At 41.6% G+C, this 23,811-nt stretch overlaps 1 protein-coding gene across 2 annotated transcripts in view; it reads right to left on the bottom strand.

Annotated features, from left to right (window-relative positions):
* Positions 1 to 20,571, bottom strand: part of ACSS2 (acyl-CoA synthetase short chain family member 2) — a gene marked incomplete at both ends in the record, with an annotated part of 39,596 nt that extends 19,025 nt beyond the window's left edge. For both annotated transcript variants that reach the window (XM_084248054.1, XM_084248055.1), the window contains 2 exons: positions 14,721 to 14,916; positions 20,394 to 20,571. In XM_084248054.1, coding sequence (XP_084104180.1) covers positions 14,721 to 14,916; positions 20,394 to 20,571 — 374 coding nt within the window. The remainder of the gene's footprint in view (positions 1 to 14,720; positions 14,917 to 20,393) is intronic.
* Positions 20,572 to 23,811: the final 3,240 nt, after the last annotated feature.

Below are 23,811 nucleotides of genomic sequence, written 5' to 3'. Positions count from 1 at the left end.
ATAGGAGGAAAGCATTGAGGAAAAGATTAATTAAGTGGGAAAAACTAGGTCCTTCATAGATGCATCAAAGGACAACTTCGAACTGATAGGTTAGGCCCTCCAGAGGAGAAACACCCAAATGAGAAGAGGAACCAAACCTATTGTTGTGAGAAAAATGCTACACTGAGCTGTTTAGCCCAGAGAAGAGAAGACATTAAGGATATGATAGCAAGTCTCAAGTGTTTGTACCTCTGTTGCCTCCACCCTAGTTCAAGTTCAAGTCATCTTTATCTCTTCTCTGGTTGACCACAATGGCCCCCAATTGGACTCCCAGTTAACTCTTGTCCCCTTCCAATACATACATCATCTAGGATCATCTATTAAAGACATAAGCCAGAGTGTATCATCTCCTGCTTAAAATGCTTTAATGGCTTCCAGGGCATGTAGGGAAAAAATCCAAACTTATATTGTGCCTTGTATTCTCTCCAATATCATCTTGTGCCGTTCTCTCATTCTGTTTGATAGGTTCCAAAATACATTAGCCTTCTGACTCATGAAACATGCCATGTTCTTTTACTATCTTTCCCCAACTCTTCTACTAGTTTGATATTCACGTTTCAGATCTTGGTATAAATATCACTTTTCTACTGTTTTCCCTAATCACCCTCAGTATCACCGCCCTGCCTGTTATTCTTCATTACAATCATCTGTTTATTTTTTCATAGCATTTTCTCAAATTATAATTCTTTTGTTATTTACTTACTTTTTTTTTTTCTAATTATCTATCTCCCCTACTAAACTACGAGCTTCCTCAAGGAAGAGACCAAGTTGGTTTCATTTAAAGTGGAATACCTGGTGCCTTGCAAAAACCTTGCATATAGTAGGTGCTCAATAAATACTTCCCGAATGAATGAATGAACCTGAAAGATTATTATGGGAAAGAAGTAGACTAGTATTATATAACTATAAATAAAAGAGGTAGGTCAATTAAAATTCAATATAAGGAAAGCCTTTGTAACTATCAGAGCTGTTCAACTGATGGACAGTACTCAAGATTCCTAACTCTGGAAATATCATGTAGATTGGATATCATGTGTATTGGATTTGAAGGGCTACTTAAGAGCAAACTCCACCACGTGGTTGGCACCAAGAAAGACTAATGTATCTCAAAATGATCAATGTTAGTAATACAAATTCCAAGGTCTCACCCCACATAGGTGTAATATCAAATTGTTCAATTTGAACCAGGGAAACCCTCACACCTACTAAATCATTCTCCAAGGAATGGGGCATTTGAATTTTCATTTTATAAGCACCAATGTGAAAGGTGTTTTTTTCCCAAGATTTATTTTTTATTTATTTAATGCATACAAGAACTAGGTTGTAGGCCAGAGGTATGGGGGGTGAGAGGATTCACCAGAGACAGAGTGGGAAGCAAAAAAAGCAGGCTTACTGAAATACACTGCTAAGGGGAGCAGTGGGCAAGACAGGAGAGGTCTGCTGTGCCATGGGGGTTAGTTCCCTGGCTGGGGATTGAACTCATGCCGCAACGACTGGTGATAGGTTGATAGTGTTATGACTTTAACCCCTGCTCTAGGGAGGCCCATAAAAGGTGTTTTAGTCACCAATTCCGGTGGCAGTGGGGTAAGGAAAGGGTTTACCCACACCAACAAGCAATTCTCCAGACTCCAACTGGGTGCCCTACCATTCAAATCAATTCTGACACTACCTACCCAGAGCATCAGATTCCACAGGTTAAATGTTCCACCTTATAAGACTACCCCGCTACCACCAACACTTCAGACACCAGTCAAAAACCCAAGTTATCATTTGTGTTTTTGACCAGCCTGCCACAGATAGGAGGTTCCCTGAAGTCTTTGAAACTTCAGGTACCAAGTTGCAAGTCCAGGATGTTCCCAGTACTTCTGAACAACTGATGACTGGCTATAAATTGGAGGTTCCCACAACCTCCTCCTTGGGTTCAATTAATTTGCTAGACTGGCTCACAGAACTCAGAGAAACATTTTACTTAGTATATTACTAGTTTGTTATGAAAGGCTATAACTTAGGAATGGCCAGCTGGAAGAGAAACATAGAGTAAGGCATGGGGAAAGAAGTGGAACTCTTATGCCGTCTCCAAGCACGCTACTCTCCCAACCCTACAAGTCTGTCAGCCTGGAAGTTCTCCAAGACCTATCCTTTTGGATTTCTGCCCCATTCCTTGGAGGCTTTATTACATATATTACAGATCAAGTAACTGACAATTGGCAATTGCACCAACCACCAGGCCCCTCTCACCTCCTTGGAAGTTGGGGAGATGAAACTGAATTCTCTATCACAGGGTTGGCTCCTCTGGCAACATGTCCCATCCTTAAGTGTTTCTAAAAGCTACCTCATTAACATAATGAAAGATGACTTCATGCTCTCATCATGTAGGAAATTTCAAGCTTTAGGAATTTTGTGCCAGAATCAGGGATTAAGATTATATATTTCTTATTATAAATCACATTATCACACCATGTGATTCATGTTCACTGAAGTCTGAAGTGGCCTTTAAGGCCCTCCCAACTTCAAGTTGCTTTGATTCTGTAAAATGAAGAAACAGTGTGAAGGAGTTCTATGATCCATAAAGGATTACACAAATATGAGGCACTGAGATGTAAGTATACCCTCAAGTCACTTTCCCTTTCACTAGGGAGCAGGGAGTGGGAGCAATTAACTTGACCAAAACAAATAACTTGACCAATTAGCAGGCTAATGTTACCTCTGGGTACTCCTGCCCAGGCAACAACGAGAATGGAGAAGGACGGAAGGAGGAGTTGGAAGGAGGCACACCCCAAAGACTGAATCACAAATCACCAACAATGTCAGCGAAGGATAGGGCTTTTGATATTTACCACCTTTATTTACAGATGAGAAACCTAATGCACAGAGATGGAAAACTATGCCCTTGAGGTTCCAGAGCATATCAGTAGCAGCATTATTCCAAAGTAGTGCTGTCCAATATGGTAGCTGCTAGCCACACGTAACTATTGAACAATTGAAATGTGGCTGAAACACTGAACTTTGAATTTTATTAAATTTTAATTATTTTAAATATTAACAGTCACATGTGGTTAGTGCTAGAATCTAGATGTCTCTAGTTCAGGGTTCTCTCCTTCTAATGACACAGCCTCCAACAAAAGGGGAGGGAATGTTGTTTCCAAAGCCAAAATTAGCAAATGGAAGAAAATCCAGGTGAAGAACAGGAACCCTGAGACCTATAGGGTCAAAATTCACAAAGGATAGGTTTCAGTATATCTGTCGTCATCTATGAAAATTGAAAACAGTGCTCGCTTTGGCAGCACATATACTAAAATTGGAACCATACAGAGAAGATTAGCATGGCCCCTGCGCAAGGATGACATGCAAATTCGTGAAGCATTCCATATTTTTAATAGATGACTGGATCAAGAAGATGTGGTGCACATACACAGTGGAATATCACTCAGCATTCAAAAAAGATAAACACATGCAATTTGCAGCAACATGGATGGGGCTGGAAGGGATCATGCTCAGCAAAAGAAGCCAGAAAGAAAAAGAAAAATACCGGATGGTCTCACTCATAGCAGGAATCTAGAAAACTTAAATAAGGGACCAGGAAAAGAATAACTATAAGAAAGAAAATATCAAAATCAACAAACAACTACGAACCAGAGACACACTGTGGTGGGGGGGGGGGCGGGGAAAGGAGGGTTGGGGTCAAAATAAGTGGGGTGCAATTGTATGGGGAATATAAAAATAAAATTAAAAGAAAAAAATTGAAAACATACATTCAAACAAATCTGTAACTAGTTCCCAGGCTTCTGACTTGTAGGCTAGTGCTTGTTCCACGACACCAATTTGAAGTAAACCTACATGAACATGAAAAAGCCTCTCTCCTAAGAATCTCCAGGAACACTGTGAGAAGCAGAGGAGAAGGATCCCTTCCACTTCGCGCTCTAGCCTGTGTCAAGGTCATTCCTACCAGGATCTCTTCATTATCCTGAGACTTCTTGAAAGATCCAAATCCTCAGGCAAGAGAAACCCACACATCTATCTTCACAGTCCTTGGCAGTGCCCAAGTGTCACAGGAGCACCTGTAGCTCTATTTGCTCCTGAAGACACGCATCCTGTTCCCTTTCCTCCCACCTCTCTCCATTTCCCCCTCCCCAGAAATAAAGAAAAACGTACTGTCCCCAACATTTCCTTCCTAAATAAAATTCCAGGTCACAAGCAAAAATTTTGCCCCCATTAGATTACCAACTCCATAAGGAAAGAATCAGATTTCTCTTGTTTATTGCTCTTGTTTATTTCATATTTTTGTATATCTTATTTATTGTTCTATCTTAGAAGAGTGCCTGGTAAATATCTGTAAATATCCTTAAAATTAATTTTTTTATAGCCTGCTGCTAGAAGCTGGTAGATTGTCTCAAGAGCTTGGCTATCCATACAAATAAAGTTTTGTCAGTTTGAGATGTTACATTTAGGATTCTCTGATTTAAATATATGGCAGTTTAGGGGCCTCCCTGGTGGTGCATGGGTTAAAGTCTCAGCACTATCAAGCTCTCACCAGCCACTATGGCATGAATTCAATCCCTGGCCAGGGAGCTAATCCACATGGCATAGCAGACCTCTCATGTCTCTCCTGCTGTTCCCTCAGCAGTGTATTTCAGTAGATCTACCTGTTCTGCTCCCCACTCAGTCTCTGGTGAATCCTCTCACCACCACCCCCACCCCACACCTATGGCCTACACCCCAATTCTTCTATGTATAAATAAAAGCAAATCTTTAAAAATATATACATGGCAATTTAGAACACCTCAAATAAGGAAGACAGTCATTCTCAAGAGTATCTGAAACTAAAATTCAACAAGAGAGAGGGGCCTTCCTGGTGATGCAGGGGTTAAAAACAGCACTATTAAGCTACTGCCAGCCACTAAAGCACGAGTTCGATCCCCAGCCTGCCAGGGAGCAGCCCACATGGCACAGTAGACCTCTCCTGGCTCGCCCGCTGCTCCCCTCAGCAGTATATTTTGGTACATCTGCCTGTTCTGATCCCCACTCTCTCTGGGGTATCCTCTCACCTCCCACACCTCTGGCTTACACCCCAGTTCTTATATGAATAAATAAATAAATCTTATTAAAAAAGAGAAAGAGAGGCTTGTATGGTGGCTCATTTGGATAGATTTTCATACATTTATTTGTTGTTGTTTTTTTATTTTTTATTTTTTAATTTTATTTATTTATGTTTTATTTATATATTACATCATTGTTGGTTTTTAAACAATGTTTGCTTTTAAAAATATTTTATTTTATATAATTCTTACATCATTTTTCATTTTTGCACAATATATGCATTTTCATTTTGGTTATATTCCCCATACAATTGCACTCCCCCTTATTTTGACCCTAGTCCTTCCACTCCCTGTTCCTCTCCCCCTCCCCATAGTGTGTCTCTGGTTTATAGTTGCTTGTTGATTTTGATTTTTACTTTGTATTAATTAGTCTTTTTCCTGGTCCCTTATTTAGGTTTTCTAAATTCCTGCTATGAGTGAGACCATCTGGTATTTTTTTCTTTCTAGCTTATTTCACTGAGCATGATCCCTTCTAGCTCCATCCATGTTGCTGCAAACTGCATGTGTTTATCTTTTTTGATTGCTGAGTAATATTCCATGGTGTATATGTACCACATCTTCTTGATCCAGTCATCTATTTTTGGGCATTTGGGTTGTTTCCAAAGCTTAGCTATTGTAAACAGTGCTGCTATAAACATAGGGGTGCAGGTGCCCTTTGGAATTACTGTTTCTGTGCCATTTGGGTAAATACCTAGGAGTGGAATTGCTGGATCATATGGAAGCTCTATGTTTAGTAGGTCAAGAAATCTCCACACAGCTCTCCATAGTGGTTGGACCAGTTTGCACTCCCACCAGCAGTGCAGGAGAGTTCCTTTTTCTCCACATCCTCGCCAACATTTGTTGTTGCTAGTTTTTTTAATATGTGCCATTCTCACTGGTGTAAGATGGTATCTCATAGTAGTTTAGATTTGCATTTCCCTGATTACAAGTGATGTTGAACATTTTTCATATGTCTGTTAGCCATTTGCATTTCCTCCTTTTTTTTAAATGCTTTTTTTTTAGATTTTATTTTATTTATTTATACAAACACTGGGTATAGTCAGAAGCACAGGAGGGGGAGAGAATTCACCAGAGCCAGAGTAGAGAGCAGAGCAGAGCAGAGCAGGTTGACTGGCAAAGTACACTGCTGAGGGGAGCAGTGGGCAGCAGGAGAGGTCTTCCTGCCATATGGGACTCTGGCCTGGTGGCCGGGGATCGAACCGGCGTTGCAGAGGCTGCGGGGAGCTTTGCAACCCAGTGCTCAACCGCTGCACCACCAGGGAGGCCCTGCACCTCTTTGGAGAAGTTTCTTTTTAGCTCTTCTGCCCCTTTTTTGGTTGGATTATTTTCTTTGTTTTTGTTAAGTCTCATCAGCTCTTTGTAGATTTTTGTGATCAGTCCTTGCATGATCAAAAGAAACAAATACTGCTTTCAAAAATGGGCCTCTAGTCAAAACCCCTCAGAAATGTAGATGTTGATATGCTATAGAAATGTTTCCTGCAAAGACAGCCCTATATTATGTGTTCTTGGGCGAATAGCTTCAGGGTCTTATTTCTTTTACTAAAATGAAACAATGATTTCCCAGCTAGTAAAACCAGAAGGCTTTTGCTAGGGTACGATTGCCCACCAGACTTCATGCTTGTTCCAAGTCCATATTTGGCCTTCAGCTTTTGAGGTGGAATTACCTGAAGGGTCTTCCCAGGGTCACATAGGTTTTGCGACAATTTTTAAAAATCCAAGCCATAAACATGTTGGTTCCTCTTGCTGGTCTGCCCCTAAATTAGGTCCTAATAACTGATAAGGAGCTGAACTTGCAACTTTTCTATAAACTTAAAGAGTTTTAAGACTTTAAAATCAAAGATTGATAATATAGACCAGGGAGGACTCATATGTAGAGTCCCAAGTGCTTAGTTTAAGTTTTACTTTGTAGGTAAAAAAAAAAAAAAAAAAGGCAAGAGAGACTCGTAAACTAAGTTCAGTTCAAAACTTTTTACCTATTAAAGTACTAAGCTGTAGGGCCTCCCTGGTGGCACAGCCGGGGAGCGCTGCGCTGTGAAGCTGTCCGCCGACTCCACGGCGCTGGCTCAATTCCCAGGCGGCCAGGGAGAATCCCACATGGTGGGGCAGACCTCTCCTGTCTCGCCTGCTGCTCCCCTCAGCGGTGCTTTCGGTCTGTCTGCCTGTTCTGCTCCCTGCTCTGTCTCTGGTGAATCCTCTCACTCTTCCGTGACTCTGGCCTGTACCCCAGCTCTTGTATAAATAAAAAAATAAATCTTTAAAAAAAAATAAAAATAAAGTCCTAAGCTGTAGAGTTATGGAAATGAACAATCTTTACCAGAGGTGTCACCTGACAATTAGTGCCAACTGCTTAAAAATCACTGAAGTGAGAGAAAGGCTAGTTCTTACTTTCATAAACTGAAAATATTTGGAGTAATCTAAACTATCTATCACCTAACAATGATCCTGGGAAATAGTGATCAAGGAAAACAAGAAAATGCATGAGTAGGAAATCACCAGAGGAATGACAAAAGAAATAACTCTAAGTATTGTAAATCATGAGACACTTCTTAGAAATGGGAGACTTTGAGCCAAGTTTGCATAAGGAGGTTTAGCGTTTATCAGAGGAAAGAAGGGCACTTTGGAATGACATAAAAGTCACATGTCGCTACCAGTCTGCTTAACAATGTCAGTGGACATTTGTAATATATGTGAATATTAGCACCACCTCATAGCAACAAATCTTTTGTGTGTGTTTTCATCCATCATCTCAGCCAATCCTTGCCCAATCCAGGACAAAATTTGCTATCCCCATTTGAATCAGGAAACTGAGGCTCAGAAAGATGTTATCACTTGCCAAAAGTTAGGAAGCATGGTTAGGACTTCTGCCAGGAGACCCTCAGGCTAGGCTTTTTGTTTATGTTAATATATACATGATCAAGAAGGTGATCTTTTCAAAATGTAACACTGATATGCCAAAGCCCCTTTGAAACTCTTCATTGACTCCCTAGCACTAGTCACAAGAACAACTTTATAACTTTGTATACGAAACACAAATTCCTGATCCTTCCCCAAAGCTTCTACTCTGCTTCTTCTTCATCTCAACTAATAGAAATTCTATTTTTCCAGTTGCTCAGACAAAAAAAAAAAAACAAAACACCCTTTGGCTCCATCCCTTTATATTCCACATCAAGTTTATTAGCAAAACCTATTGGCTCAAGCTTCAAAATATTTCAAAATCTGACCGCTTTTCATGACCCCTTTTCAGTACCTGCCTAAACTATTGTCAGCTGCCTTACTAGTCCCCTTGCTTGTTCCTTGCCCCCAAAACCAATTCTCAAGGTAATATACAGGCTATATATAGTAGATATTCAGTAGATTTCTCTCTCTCTCTCTCTCTTTAAAGATTTGTTTTATTTATGCACACAGGAACTGGGGTCTAGGCTAGAGGTGTGGGGGGTAAGAGGATTCACCAGAGACAGAATGGGGAGCAGAACAGGTGGATCTACTGAAGTACACTACTGAGGGGAGCAGCAGGTAAGACAGGAGAGGTCTGCTGTACCATGTGGGTTGCTCCCTGGCTAGGAAATGAACTCATGCTGCAGTGACTGGCAAAGCTTGATAGTGCCGAGACTAACCCCTGCCCCACCAGGGAGGCACTTCAGTGGATTTTTTTTTAAGTGTTTAACAATAAATGGATGAATGAGCTAAGAAAGTATGAGAAATGAATGAGTTAAATGTTAGTTCTTTGAGACCTCAAAATGAGAAATTGTCAAAAAAGCTAAGGCTGTGTAAGTAGAAGCAGAATGTCTACAACACCATATTCTTTTGTCCAAAACAAATTACAACTGCTGTGTGGCTCTGGCCAAGTCACTTCTGCTCTCTGAGCCTCAACTTCCTCATCTGTCAAGTGCTATAAACCATACCTAGATTAAAAAACAACGACAGGGCCCCTCTGGTGGCGCAAGGGGTTAAGTCTCAGCTCTATGAAGCTATCCACAGCCACTGCAGCACCAGTTCAATCCCTGGCCAGGAAGCTAACCCACAAGGTGCAGCAGACCTCTCCTGTCTCACCCGCTGCTCCCCTCAGCAGTGTATTTCAGTAGATCCACCTGTTCTGTTCCCCACTCTGTCTGGTGAATCCTCTCACCCCCCGCACCTCTGGCCTTTGCCCCAGCTCTTGTACGCATAAATAATAAATCTTAAAAAAAAAAAAAAGTGAGCCAAAGGACTCAAAGGACTGGATCTCACAGCCTTAATTTTTCAGATGGAGGTTCAAGGTGTCAGATACAGGATCATTAGCAATGCCCAATTTCTTTGGGGTAAAGTTGCTAAGGAAGGGTTTCTGGTCCCCTTAACTAGGGGCAACACTCTTGCTGTAAGAATGAACACCTTAAGTTAAGAGAGGGTGTTTGGGGAAATAACTGTTGCTGGGAACAGTCTTTCTCTACAACCATACCAAATCCAAGAAAAGGCGAAGGCTTAGCCTCAGCTCCCTGCCTTTTGTATTTACTTTGCAAATGTGAGGCTACTTCAAAACAAGAACCCATGTGCCAACAATACAGGGCCCCCCCCTCTCCCGGCAGCCCCACTCCCAGCTGCCTTGGCAACGCATTCCCTACATTTATGACAGAAATTCTGACGGTCAGTGTCAGAAGTAACTTTAGCAAGTACCCTGTTTACCCACAACAGTTTAAAGGTGGGGGGAAAAAGGCTCAGTAAAGGGCATTATCTAAAGTCATTCTCCTCATTAAATATTTGTTGAATACATTGGTATAAGGAGTCAGTCCCGACACAAAGCTCAGGTGCTGACATAGAGCTCAGGACACTGTATTAGGCCTTTGGATAGTTTCCATTTACTATACATTTATCATCATATATGTTAGTATATATAATAATATATTAGTATATGGCATAATAAACATACAACAATCATCATTATACAGTTATTATTTATCTCCCACTTTTTTCAGAAAAGTGACTAGTGACTTACACAGCATTAGACTAACTCTCTCATTTTTACCATTTTAGGGAGGGGTTCTTTAAGGCATCAAAGGTCATGAAGCTCAGGGAGAAGGGAGAGAAGATTATACATCTATTGATACTTTAAACATAAAATCCTTCAGTCCTCTGGTCTGCCCACCTGATTCAAGCAGAGGAAGACTGTTCCCAGTAACAGTTATTTCCCTACATATCCCACACTCCCCTGAAGTGTTTACTCTGCCCATAGGGACCCCAGGCAAGGGGACCAGAGTCCTTTCCTCAGTGCCTTCACCCTAAACCTTTTAAAATTCTCCCTTTTTTCTAACCATCTCAACAGAAGCCAGACTGCCTGCTGAGTCAACACAGAGTCACCACAGGTTGCAACAGAACTTTTACAAACCACTTCCTCTTCAGAAACAATCATAGAATTCTGAAATATCAGAGACAGAAGGGTTCTTGCAGAATAATTCACGTGCATCTCCGACCTCTCACAAAATGAAGGCACAGAGAGAAGAGTGGTCTGAGGCCACCTTCTTTCTCAAATAAGTGTTTTTCCTTACAACTATATTTTAATCAGTCTACACACTGTTGTGAAGCCATTGGATAAAAAAGCCCCTCTCTCATATATCACTGAAATGAACTCCAGGACATGGTTCTAGATAAGTAACAGGATCCCTGACCATGAATGCTAGGACAATATATTCTAAGGCTCTGGCTCTTCCATGTCATCTGGACAATCTTTTTATCAGAAGATCATGGATTTGTCTCACCTTTCCAACCTGAACAACAGACTTCCAGCACTCTGGCTTTACACTCTCACTCCCATATGCATCCAGATAAATCTTCCTAACCCCAGATGTGACCTCATCATTCCCCTGCATAAATTTTTTTCATAAGAATTCAGAAATAGTCAAAATATTCCATACCTGGATCTCATCGACTTTGTTTCCCCCTGCCCCTTCCCACCTCTCTCCCCAAATCCAATCCAAGTCAGCACATTCCATGGGCTCTTCACTCAAAAATAGATCCAGATTTGACCACTTCTAACTACCTCTTAGCTGTACCGTAATCTAAATCACCACCGTTGCTCACCTGGATTTCTAAAACAGCCTCTTAAATAGTCTCCTTGTATCCTCGCCTGTTTATGATCTATTCTGAACACAAATGGCATATTTGAAATCTGTGAAATGATTGTCATATCTATGCCCAAGATTATTGAGTGGTTACCCCTTTCAAGGTGAATAAAACCCAAAGTCTACATTGACTTCCAAGGTTCTGCATGATCTAGTATCCCATTGACCTCATTCCCTCTACTCTCACTTTTTATATCTCACAAGGCTTCAGCTCCCCTAAATTTCTAGGTAGCCTTCAAACACTCTTAAAGCACACTCCACTGAAACAGAGCATTACACTCCTACCTCAGGGCCTTTGCACTTGTTTTTTCCAACTACCTTGAATATTTCCCACCCCAACTATATGTAAGGCACATTCCATTTCCTTCAGATCTCTGTTCAAATGTCACCTTTATCAGGGAGTTCTTCCCTTATTAATGCCCAATCTTCAATGTCATTCTTTTTTCCCTTATGCTACTCTCTATTTTCTGTACACTTAACACTACCTTAAGTATTAACATTTAGCACTATAACAAAATATATTTATTGGCCTGTTTATTATTTACCATCTCCTCAAATTGGAATATAACCTCCAACAAGAGCAGGAACTCTATTTGTTCAGAATAGTGTTTGATACATACTAAGTTCTCAATAAAAATTTATTGAATGAATAAATTATTTCCTGCATAAACCCTACTTAGTTAATGGTAGATATAGGACTCAAATTAGGTTAGATACCAAAACCCATTCTTCTAATTTTTACATTATACTGCCACCCTACAATCTTTTCTCCCTTTTTTGAACTATTTCTGTAAGTGGTTCTTTGCAGTTTGACTCATGATTCTTTCTGACTGTTTTGTATAGGCCTATTTGCCCTTTCCAAAGAGAATATAAACTCCATGAGACCAGAATCTGGACCACTTAAACTAGATGACAGATTTTATCTGTTATTTTTAAGCAAACTAAGTTAAACTTTTGCTGTCACAGAAAATGTTGAACTGCTATAATAAGGAAGTAATAATATATAGTGAAAAAAGTATTAGGAAAAAAGATATCTAAAGTTTAGTCTCAGTTCTGTCTTTAAACATGTATACAGTCCTTAAGCAAATCACTTAGTTTCTCTGGCCTTTAATCTACTCATCTGTAAAGGAAGTTGGCCAAGATGAAGTCTAAAAAGTCACTTCAAATTCTAATAATACTATTTTCCATGAACACTTATAATGTGTCAATTTAAAAGTAAAAGGCCAAACTCTTCCTTAACATGGTTCTATTCTGACTAACAAGAGTCCTTTCTCTCGTAAGAGCACTATTTCCTTTTTGGATTATTTCACCTAACATAGGACTGGCTGAGCATGCAATATCTTTAAAAATTCTTGGTTGAGTGACCAGTGTAAAAATGGAAGGAAGACACTTTGTTACAGAGTTATAGAGTTTTGCACTGAAGTAAATTTAGAGATTATCTAACAGTGTTTCCCAAATTGATATTCCATGGAAAACTTTCTTGTGATATTAATACCATGCCGAAGAGTGTTTGGGGTACAAATAAATTTAGAAAACCCTACGTTAAAGAAATTCTATGTTAAGTATTAGGTTGTCAGAAAATTCATGACATGTTTTTTTCTGTTTTTCAAGCAAAAATGCCTCACGAATTTTCTGACAACCCAATATCTTTACTATAGAACTTGATTAACTAATATATAGTACTAGTCTTGATTAAACTAATATACAGTAGGAATCTCACAGAGACAATTTATTATGTAGTGTTTCCAGATACATTTGTTTCAGTCCCTGCTAATATCTCTAGTAATTAGTGGTTCCTGGAACATTCTCTGGAAAACATTGATCTAGTCTGCTCTCATTTTACAAATGGAGAGCGAGACCCTCTAAAGCCTGTTCAGGTGCTGATAGCAGGGGAACTAGAAGGAAGGGCCTCAGGATTCTGGAGCAATATCCAGTGGTTAAACTCTGGCCTGTGTTTTCTGTCTTTCATCATGCCCCCTAATTATTTCAAACCAGGGAACAAATTCAGACAGAAGCATCTCCTTCGCAGATCTTTAAAGGTTTTCTGATCCCTAAGGAACCTAGGAATTGGGCCCAAGTGTTAGCTGGACCTCAAGCATAAAGCCCCAGGGCTGGAGCTAAAGAAAACCTCAACAGAATAACAAACTGAGTTTCAGTGGCAAAATGACCCCAAATTGAGCAATGGCAATGTACTCACATTTGTGCAGTTTCTTTACAACAAATAAAAGAATGCATTTACATCATCTTATTTGATTCTCATATAAAACTAATAAGAAAGATAAGAATGGAATTGTTATTCCCATTTTATGGAAGAGGAAACTGACTCTCAGAGAGTTAAATACCTTGCCTCTGACATTTTGGCAGAGTTGGAATGAGAACCTAAATTTCCTGTCTCTCTCGTTAGGGCTCTTCTTAATGGATCACACAAAGTGAGCAAATTTGGACTAAGTAAGTTGAACTAGGTAATTTTTGCCTGAGTTAAAGTCTTCCATGAAATATCCAAGCTGCTCCTATTGGCTTACTTAAAAAAGAAGCAACACCCCAATTATTGGACTTCAAGATCCTCTTTGGGTTCATTATAGTAATACATCCTATAAGCTATGTTGCTAAGAGAGCGGAATCTTAGGGAGTTCCCACTAGGGAGGCAGCATGGCCTAGTATTATAAGCAAGGAGTCCGACACACTTGGGTTTGATTCCCGCTCTACAACTTAAGTTTTCTTAGCTCCATTTTACACAAGAAGAAATGAAGCACAGAAAAGTTACCTTATAAACCTACTCATTATGTAACCCTTCTTTGCTTCATTTCTTCCTCTATAAAATGGAGCTAAGAAAACATTTTGAAAGCTGTTGAGAGGCTCATGTAAGGAATGAGAGGGTTATAGCACAGTGTCATTGTAGCTCCAGAATTATACTACCCGGGTATGAATCTCAGTCCTGTTTCTTGCTACCTGTATGACTTCAGATAAGCACATAATACCTCAGAATTTCAGTTTTCTCATATGTAAAATAAGGAAAATAAATAGTGCATTCTTGTCTGTTGTGAACATCAAATGAGATAATATTTGCTAAGTACTTGAATACAGTGTCTGGCACATAGCTCAATAGAAGGTAATAAGGATACCAGCGGGGTCAGTAGTGAAAATTTCAATGTGTTTTCCTCACAAAGCAAGAATGAGAAAGAAAGCCTCTCAGTCTTATTCTCTTCCATTTACCCTCTCCGCATCTAAGAACACAAAACTTTAAGTCAGGACACTTGGCTTTGAATGCCAGTTCTGTCCTATAGTAGTTATGAGATTTTAAGGAAATCATCTAACTTCCTTGGGATATTTTATCTTACCTGACTCATTAAGTTAATGATGCTTTGCTTATTCTAGTGGGTTATTGTAAACATAAATGAATCAGTAAATTTTAAAATATTTTGTGAACTATGATACACTATATAAACACAAGGGATAGCTTATTTGCCACAGACTATAAGATAGATGTTTTTACCAGTAGAAAGCAACTTTATCTCCAAGTTTTTTCTCGTGGACATTTCGATCCAGTATATTGTAGCAGATGTTGGTAGTTGCTCCTTTCATCCACTCTATGAAGATTTTCCCTTTAGTCACATCAAAGTTGTACTGGAGGAATGGACCAGAGCATGGGGTCTTCCAGTAAAATTCCTTGGCAATTTCTCCCCAAAACTCTGCAACAGAAAGGGGAGTTCAGACAGCATTAAGCTTCTCAGATATTTTTATCCTCATATGGTTTATTAGGACCAAGGCATGACTTCCTAACCCTGTACTCTCGTGCCCATCACCACTTTGGTCTTTCCTCTTTATCTCTTATCACCCACCACTCTGTATTTCCATGGGCTGGATCTTGACTCAAATTTCTTCCTTCATTCCTCAAAACTACTAATCCTACTAAGTTTGTACCATCTATTCAAATCACAACCACTGAGTGCCTATCATAATGCCTAGCATGTTGTAGACAATCCATAAATTATTTATTTTATTTATTTAAAAGATTTATTTTTATTTATTTATGCATATAAGAACTGGGGTGTAAACCATAGGTGGGGGGGGCAGTAAGAGGATTCACCAGAGACAGAGTGGGGAGCAGAACAGGCAGATTGACTGAAATACACTGCTGAGGGGAGCAGCAGGCAAGACATGTGGGTTAGCTCCCTGACTGGGGATGGAACTTAAGCCACAGTGGCTGGCTATAGCTTGATAGCACTGAGACTTTTAGCCCCTCCGCTACCAGGGAGACCCTCAGTAAATTTTTTAATAAATTAGTAAAAGAAAGAAATCCTTTACCCACAGACCCTTATAGAAAATCTCTTTCTCTTGATTTTTTTTTCATTCACTTTCAACAATTATTTAGTTGAGTATCTTCTTTCTCCTACTACTATCTGCTATGCGCCTAAAGTGGCTTTAAGCTGTTATACATATTGTCTCATTTAGTCCTAACCACGATCCTAGAAGGTAAGCATCATTTTCATTCTCATTTTATTGATTTGAAAATAAGAACTCAGAGAGGCAAAATAACTTGCCCAAATTACACATTTACTAAGTCAAGATTTGAACTTCCCCGAGGAAGACATTTTTGCTAACATCTGAAAGATGTATAGAATTTTTTTTCTCTACTCCTCCACCAGGAAGGAGAATATAGGGGATGGGAAGGAATATGTTAAGAACTCACTGCAGTGAAAGCACTGAAAATAAGAGAAAGAAAAGCAGTAATTAATATAGGAATTGATGCATAAACTGAGCAGATCATGCAATCTTGGACATGATAAGAACGTTGGTATGTATCCTAGAACAATGAAAAGCCATTGTAGGATTGTAAGCAGGAGAGGGACACGAACAGATTTAGTCTTGAAGAATCTGCCTGCACTGAACAGGTAAAACAAGCAATTGCAGAGCATTTAGGATAGTCTTGATAATTCTCAGGAGTTAGAGGGGAGAGATACACTCAGAAATAGAGGTAAAGAGACTTGCTTAAGGTTACATAATTTAGAGTTTATATAACTGATCTGGAAAGATAAGACTAACACGTGACACGTTTTTTAATGTACAAAATAGAACGTAATTGAAAGTTAAATCACATGATCTACAACTTGCCATTATATAGTAACGGCATTGTAAGAAATCCTACTGAATAGCAAGGCAGGGGCCTCCCTGGTGGCGCATGGGGTTAAGCAACACACTATGAAGAAATCTGCAGCCTCTGCAGCATGAGTTCAATCCCCGGCCTGCCAGGGAGAAACCACATGGCACAGCAGACCTCTTCTGTCTTACCCACTGCTCCCCTCAGCAGTGTATTTCAGTCAGTCTGCCTGTTCTGTTCCCCACTCTGTCTCTGGTGAATCCTTTCACCTCCTACATCTCTGGCCTGTACCCCAGCTGTTGTATGCATAAATAAATTTTAAAAAAGAAAAAAAGAAAAGAAACAGAACCATCTTTATAAAAAAAAAAAATAGCAAGGCAAGGCTTGACAAGATGCATAAAATTTTTATAATACCCTTTCATCTGCTAATTCAAGTTTGGGAGTCCAGAAGAAAATAATCCCAAAGGGAAAAAAGTGAGATATTTATGGTAATGATATTTATAATAGTAAAACTGAAAACAGCCCAAAAGTCTAAAAAAAATGAAAACTAGTAATACTGGTATTACTAGTAGAATACAATAGAATTCTCAATGGCCATTGAGTACTTGCTTTGGCAGCAAGTATTGGAACAATACAGAGGCTAGAATGAGCTCTGCACAAGGATGATATGCAAATTTGCAAAGCACTCCATAAAAAAACCCTAAATAGCCATTACAGAGAGAGCAAATGGAAACTGGTATTTTAGTGAATGCCACTAATATACCAGGGACTGGGCTAATCTCATTAACCCTTATGATAATGTGGTCCTATTAAGTATATTTTAATTATCTTAATTTTATAGGTGAGCAAAATGAAGCTCAGGAAGTATAGGCTACTCTCTCAAGGACTATGCAGCTAGTAACAAGAATATAAAAACAAATTTGACTCTATAAAATCCATGCTGTTTCCACTACACTGAGTATGTGTGTATGATCAAAAATACTTTTTTTAGCTTTTTTGAAAATTTTTTTTATATAATTCTTACATCATTTTTCATTTTTTGCACAATGTATGCATTCTCATTTTGGTTATATTCCCCACACAATTGCACCCCTCCCCGCCCCTCCCCCCCCCCAGTGTGTCTCTGGTTTATAGTTGCTTGTTGATTTTGATTTTTACTTTGTATTACTTAGTCTTTTTCCTGGTCCCTTATTTAGGTTTTCTAAATTCCTGCTATGAGTGAGACCATCTGGTATTTTTCTTTTTCTTTCTGACTTATTTCGCTGAGCGTGATCCCTTCTAGCTCCATCCATGTTGCTGCAAACTGCATGTGTTTATCTTTTTTGATTGCTGAGTAATATTACATTGTGTATATGTACCACATCTTCTTGATCCAGTCATCTATGTTTGGGCATTTGGGTTGTTTCCATAGCTTAGCTATTGTAAATAGTTCTGCTATAAACATAGGGGTGCAGGTGCCCTTTGGAATTACTGCTTCTGTGTCATTTGGGTAAATATGTAGGAGTGGAATTGCTGGAATCAAAAATACTTTTAAGTTATAATAGTAGACATATGTTAAGTAAAACTGCTTGTGAACCACCTTTATGTCCGTCAAGAAGAAGTGAAGAAAACTGAATGCTGTGATCACTTAGTTTGGGGAGTTTTTTTGGTGCTTTTCTTTTGGGGGGGGTAGAGATATTGAAATCTGGTTGTTTCAAAGTATTCTAAATACTGAAAAAGTTCACAAGAGAAAAAAGGTGAGCACGGACTAGAATAATCAGGAAATGTTCTGAGGAATTGGTGGGGTTTGACTGGATAGAGGAGTTAAAGGATATCAGCAAAGAGCAGGAGGTGGAAACGGGACTTTTATTTATACAAACATACATAAGAATGACCTGTGTAGAATGAGAGGTGTGGTAGAGACTAACAGGAGATAAGGACAGAGAGGTAGGGTGAGGCTAGATCATTCAGAGAACTTAAAAGCTTGGCAGGATGTAGGAAATGGGGAACTATTAAAAGTTTTCGAAGTGACATATGAAAGTGGCATTTCCCTAAATATTAGTCTTTGTTTCAATAAATCTAGAGAAAGAAAGTGGGTGAAACTAGGGGAGAAAGAACAATTATGAGGTTGTTTGCTTGAGTTAAAGGGGTCTGTAGAAGAGAAAGGAAAAGGTATATGAGAGATTTTTGAGGAACATTTGGGGGTGAGGGAAGAGGAACAGTAAAGCTAATAGGAGCTTATGCTCTGCAGACAAGACTACCTTGGCTCAAATCCCAACGCACCAGTAAGTTTTATGACTTTAGGCAAATTAGTTAACCTCTCTAAGCTTCAGTCTCCTCATCTACAAAATGGGGACAATAACACCATATCAAACAGGATTTGTGCTTAGTAAACAGTACTCAATCGATAAATAAATAAGTTACATAAAATAAATAAAACCTCCTAGTTCCTAGGGAAACCTCGCATAGACCCCTCCTCCTCCTGTGGTCCCTTTTCCATCTCCCCAAAGAGCATCAATTATTCTCTCACAAAATCTCCATCTACTCACAGACCCCTCAACTTCCCAAGGGAACCCCTACTCCCCTAGAAAACCCCATCTCTTTACAGAACCCCACACTGAACACCAATTCCTCACCTTATTACATCTATCTATAGATGATAGATTTAATTAGAAAAGAAGATGACGAAAGATTTACAGTTTGGCATAGTGCCATTGACTTACTGGAAAATTAGGGAGAAGAGCAAGTTTGGAAGGGAAAATTGGTATATCTCAATCAGAGTCATTTTGAATATAACAAAGTATGTGTATAAAGTGGTCTACAGATCTGTAAACTTGGGGTCAGAGGCTAAGTGAGATGCTAGATACAGGGCTAAATACTGAGGCGTTATTGTGGCAATAATAGCTCCCCCCTGGAAACAGATGAACTCATGATGGGACAAAACGAGAAGGAAAGAGAAGTGAAAAGAGGTTTGAGGACTCAGACTTGGCCACTGCCTACAGCAACCAACCACACTACACTTGATTCAATCCTGTCTTGCATTACTCAGTAATTGCTTCATTCACATTGTCCTTACTGTTAGCAAACTAACCCTCATTTATTAAATGCCTACTGCATAACAGGTACTCTATAGTGCCTTTACTCATTACCCACTCTAGTCCTCATATAATTCTATGAGACAAATATCATTATCCCTATCTTACAGGTGAAGAAAAGGAATCTCAGACAGATGTAAAAATCTGCCTAAGTCTGCACAATAAATGAGGGGTAGTGCCAGAATCTAAATCTAGATTTCTCTGAGTTTGATTCATGGCCCGTGCTTGTCCCACTGATAAACATCATGCAGTCTCCCAGCCCAGTTTGATCCCTTACCCAGACTGAAGGCAAGGGCGGGACATTTTCCTCATATATATTCATTACTGAAATTTCTAAGTTTTACAATCCCAGCCCAATTTTTTAAAAATTCGCATTTTAGTGACTCGTTTCATTTTATATTGGGTAACTGGGGATTTCCAGCACTCTTGCACTAACTTGCAGGACCCTAGATTAGGAACCAGACAAGTCAGTGCTCAACTGGGGAACCTAATTTACAGGTGAAAGGTGTCTGGAGGAAGAGACGGTAAGAAAGCGGCCAAGAAAGTTCTCCTCGTGGTGCTCCTCCCTCCTCCCTCAAGCCGCCCCCTAGCTCCTTACAATCCCTCCTTTCACCTTAGGAACCCTCCTCCTCTTCCCGTGAAACTTTCGCTGTCAGCACCGAACCCCATCTCCTCATGAAACCCCCAAGTTTCCAGGGAACTTCCTATCTCCCAGGAAACACTCATCGCACGGACCACTCCTTCTCCTTTAGTACCCCCAACTCCTCCTGCCACCTTCTCCCACTCCCCATCGAACCGCAGTTCTTCCCTCACAGAACCCCCATCTCCTAACAGACCCCTTAACTCCCCAAGGGACACCCCCACTCCCCTAGAGGACCCCGATCTCTTCACGGAACCTCGGTTTCCACACAGAGTGCCCCAGTTCCTCACGCCCCTGGAGACCGTACTTCTTTCCTCACTGACACCCCCCAGGCCCGCCCGGGCCCGGCCTCACCCCGCGGCTCCTCCACAGAGCGCCGGTGCAGCTCCCGGTAGCGCTGCAGCGTGGAGACGTGCGCGAGACGACTGATCTCGGGCGGTGGAGACCAACTCCGCGCCGGGTTCCGGGCTGTAGCCTCCACTCGGGCCCCACTGGCGCCGCCGCTCCGGCCACGCTCCTCAGGAAGCCCCATCCTGTCAAGTTCCGAGCAGCGAAGCCGCCCAGGCGGGGTGTAAAAAACAGGCCGGTCGAGGGGCGGGGCCTTCGGGGAGGAGTCTGTAGGGTGGAGGCGGAGCTTATGCCGACTTGAGTAAACGTGAGAGGCGGAGCCACGCCCGATGGGGGCGGGGCCAGGGTTTTCAAAGGCGCAGATAGGGCCTGGTCGACATTGCCGGGGGTTAGGGGCGGGGCTTATTTGCGGAAGGGGTGGGGCCGTGTAGTAAAAGCAGAAGGGGCGGTGCCGGGCGTGACGGACACGGGGCAGGGCTGTGCAAAGACCTGGGTGGGACCTCGGAGCGACAAGTGAGGAGCCGGGGTTAGGGCGGGGCGCAAGCGGGAAAGAGTAAGTGAGAACGAGAGGAATTGGGCTAGACCCATGTTAGAGTCGCTCCTTGGTCTGACTGTACAAGCCTCTTACCCACCGACTTGGAAAGCCAGTGGAGTCGGGTTCTTTCCGGGTGACATCCTTTCCCCCTGGGAACTGTCCCCCAAGTCTGAATAATCCTCTCCCCTTCTTCCTCAGGAAAAACTTGCCCCGGATGTTTAAGAAGCTCCTGGGGACAGGACTGCCCTCTCAGCTAACTCTGGGGTCCTCTCTAGATTTTCTCCCAACGCTAAAGTTATGTCTTCATACTTCCTGTCTCTAGAAGTTTCCATCCATATCTGCAGTGCAAGACTCATTAAGTAAAGACTAGGAGGTGCCTACGGGTCTTTATTAATAAAATCACTTTTTCATTGCACGAATGGTAAACTCGGGGAAGGGCAGGAACTTGTGCAAGATCACAGAGCAAACAACCAACAAGATAGGGCCAAGTGGAGGTCCTCATACTCCTGGTCTTTTGCTGCCTCATCAGATTCAAATAGGGATTGTAAAATACCGAAGTCAATGCAAATAGGAGCAATCAATCATATCTTTCCTTTCCAGTCTCCTTACTTCACCAAGAGACCCCGCTCACCTCCACACGTGGACTCAATCACCTCCAGCTTCTCTTTATCCCCTTCGATTCAGAAAGAAGCCAGGCAGCACCCTCCATCTCCCAACTTGCACACACCACAAGGCAGAATGGCTGTCAAGGTAGGAAGGATCTTTAAATATTTAACTCCAAGAATAATTCTGAGCTCTGATAGGGTCAGCCTCCTTCCTACATAGGACTTGTGATCTCATGTAGGCCAGCCTCCCTTCCCACCTGCTCCCTTTTCTTTGCTGAGCTAACCACAAACCCACCACACCCTAACGGAAAACAAATTTCCTCATAGTCAGACTGGTGATGGATGATTCAGGGCATACCCAGTCGTGAGGGGAAGATCTCAGGGCTCCCTGAAGGGGTACAAGCCTCCTAAGTGGACATGGACCCACTGAGGAAACATACTTCAGCAAGCAGGCATTAACTACACTGAAGGGGCACGTACTTCCCGCAAGGTATATGGCTTCCACTCCTTAAGCACAGATGTTGCTGAGGGATCTCAGAACTCACTGAAGGGCTGTGGAACCTGCTAATAGAACATGAATGGCATTGAAAGTCACCGACCCTACAGAGGGGACACGGACTTCTTCCTAGAAGATACAGACTTTACCCTTTACCCAAGGGACATGGACTACTAAGAGGACTTAAACTCCACTGAGGGGGAATGGACACCACTGAGGGGACACAGACAACATTTAGTGGCGTCAGACCCTACTGGGAATTAGATTTCACTGAAGCCTAATGAATATACAGACCTTACTAAGGAGAATCTCTCATTGGGAAGGAAGGCATATGCCATAGAAACATTCTTAAATATAGATGTTCATCTTTCCTTCCCCTCCCCCCAGCTCTGGCAGCCCTCTCAGATGAGGATCTGGGTTAGGACGGCACCCAGCCGGAAACAGTGTAAGATGTGTGAACCAGAAGTATTGGATTAGGCCCACGGTGGAATTGTTTGTTGGTCTGATTGCACATCCCTCTCCCCAGACTTTTCCCAAGCCCTAGAACTGTACCCAATACACTGCTGCCCCCTCCTGCCTACAGGTGACAGTACAACTGCTGGGTCACCCAGTGGATTTTCACTAGGTCCAGGTCATCTCTGAGCTTGGGGGTGGGGAAAAAGGAAATGTGTTCCCAGGGGCTTGACCATGCACCTCCCTCTGCCTGTGGACTGTGCAATGGAAGTGTGGACAAGAAGCCTCGTAAGAGGATTCCCCCATCCTTGGAATTGGAATAGCATGTAGTGTGATTGGATGTAGTATGTAGTGAGAAGAGGTTGAATGAGAATTCACAGGATTATGGAAATAACTACTAATTATCATCATCATCATCATCATCATCATCATCATCATGGCATTTATTGAGCAGGTGCCAAGTCCCACACTAAGCACTTTCCACATGTTATTTAATCCTCACAACAACTCTCTGAGGTGGATATTACTTACTCCATTTTACAGATAAGGAAATTTATACTCCAGGAGATTGAGTCTTGCCCAAGATCACAGACACTAGACGACATAGACCCACTCCCCGCCCTTTTATTCCCCCACCCCACCCCACTCCCGTCCATACCACCACCACTATTTTTTTTTCTAAGTGGTCTTTCCAGATCATATAAAAAACTCTTAAACTGATGGTAAATATTCAAGTTCCAGATATCCCGTTCCAGTCTACTGCATCATGATCTCTAGAGTGGAATCTGGAGACCTTTTTTTTTTTTTTTTAAAGATTCTAACACAAACTCGTTTGGACCCACTGTCCTGTGCTCAAAGGTCCCAGAAAGGGTTGTGATCGAAAAGAGTCTGAGAAGTTTGGGAAGCCCAGGGAGGGATCTGACACCCAAGGAAAGATTTCCAAGGAGGGGTCTCCAAGTGAAGAAGCAGTCTGAAGATGAACACAGGTTTAACGGGGCTGGGAGAGGGTTGCTGGTGAAGGTGGAATCCGAACTCGAAAGACGGGTCTGAGATCGGAGAAGGATCTTAGAATCCAGGTAGGGCTCTGGGGCCCGAGGTTCGGGATCGGGGACAGGATCTGAAGTCAGGCAGAGATCTGCGGTTAGTGGAAGGGTGGGAGGAGAAGGTTAGCTCGAGATGTAAGGGGGAAGGTGTTTGGTCTCAGGGCTGCAAAAGGTGACCGAAGCCACTAGGTCGCGCTTGCAGCGCGCTCTTCCCCCAGACCTTCTCCCACCCGCGCCACTGCGCGCCCCGGGCCTGCTCTCCGGGCTCTCCATCCTCTCGCGGACGGACCCG

Source organism: Talpa europaea (assembly GCF_964194135.1).
Source record: "Talpa europaea genome assembly, chromosome: 11".
In the NCBI taxonomy this organism is placed as follows: domain Eukaryota; kingdom Metazoa; phylum Chordata; class Mammalia; order Eulipotyphla; family Talpidae; genus Talpa; species Talpa europaea.
The sequence above is the reverse complement of the archived record's forward strand: the minus strand, read 5'-3'. Positions and strand labels throughout refer to the sequence as shown.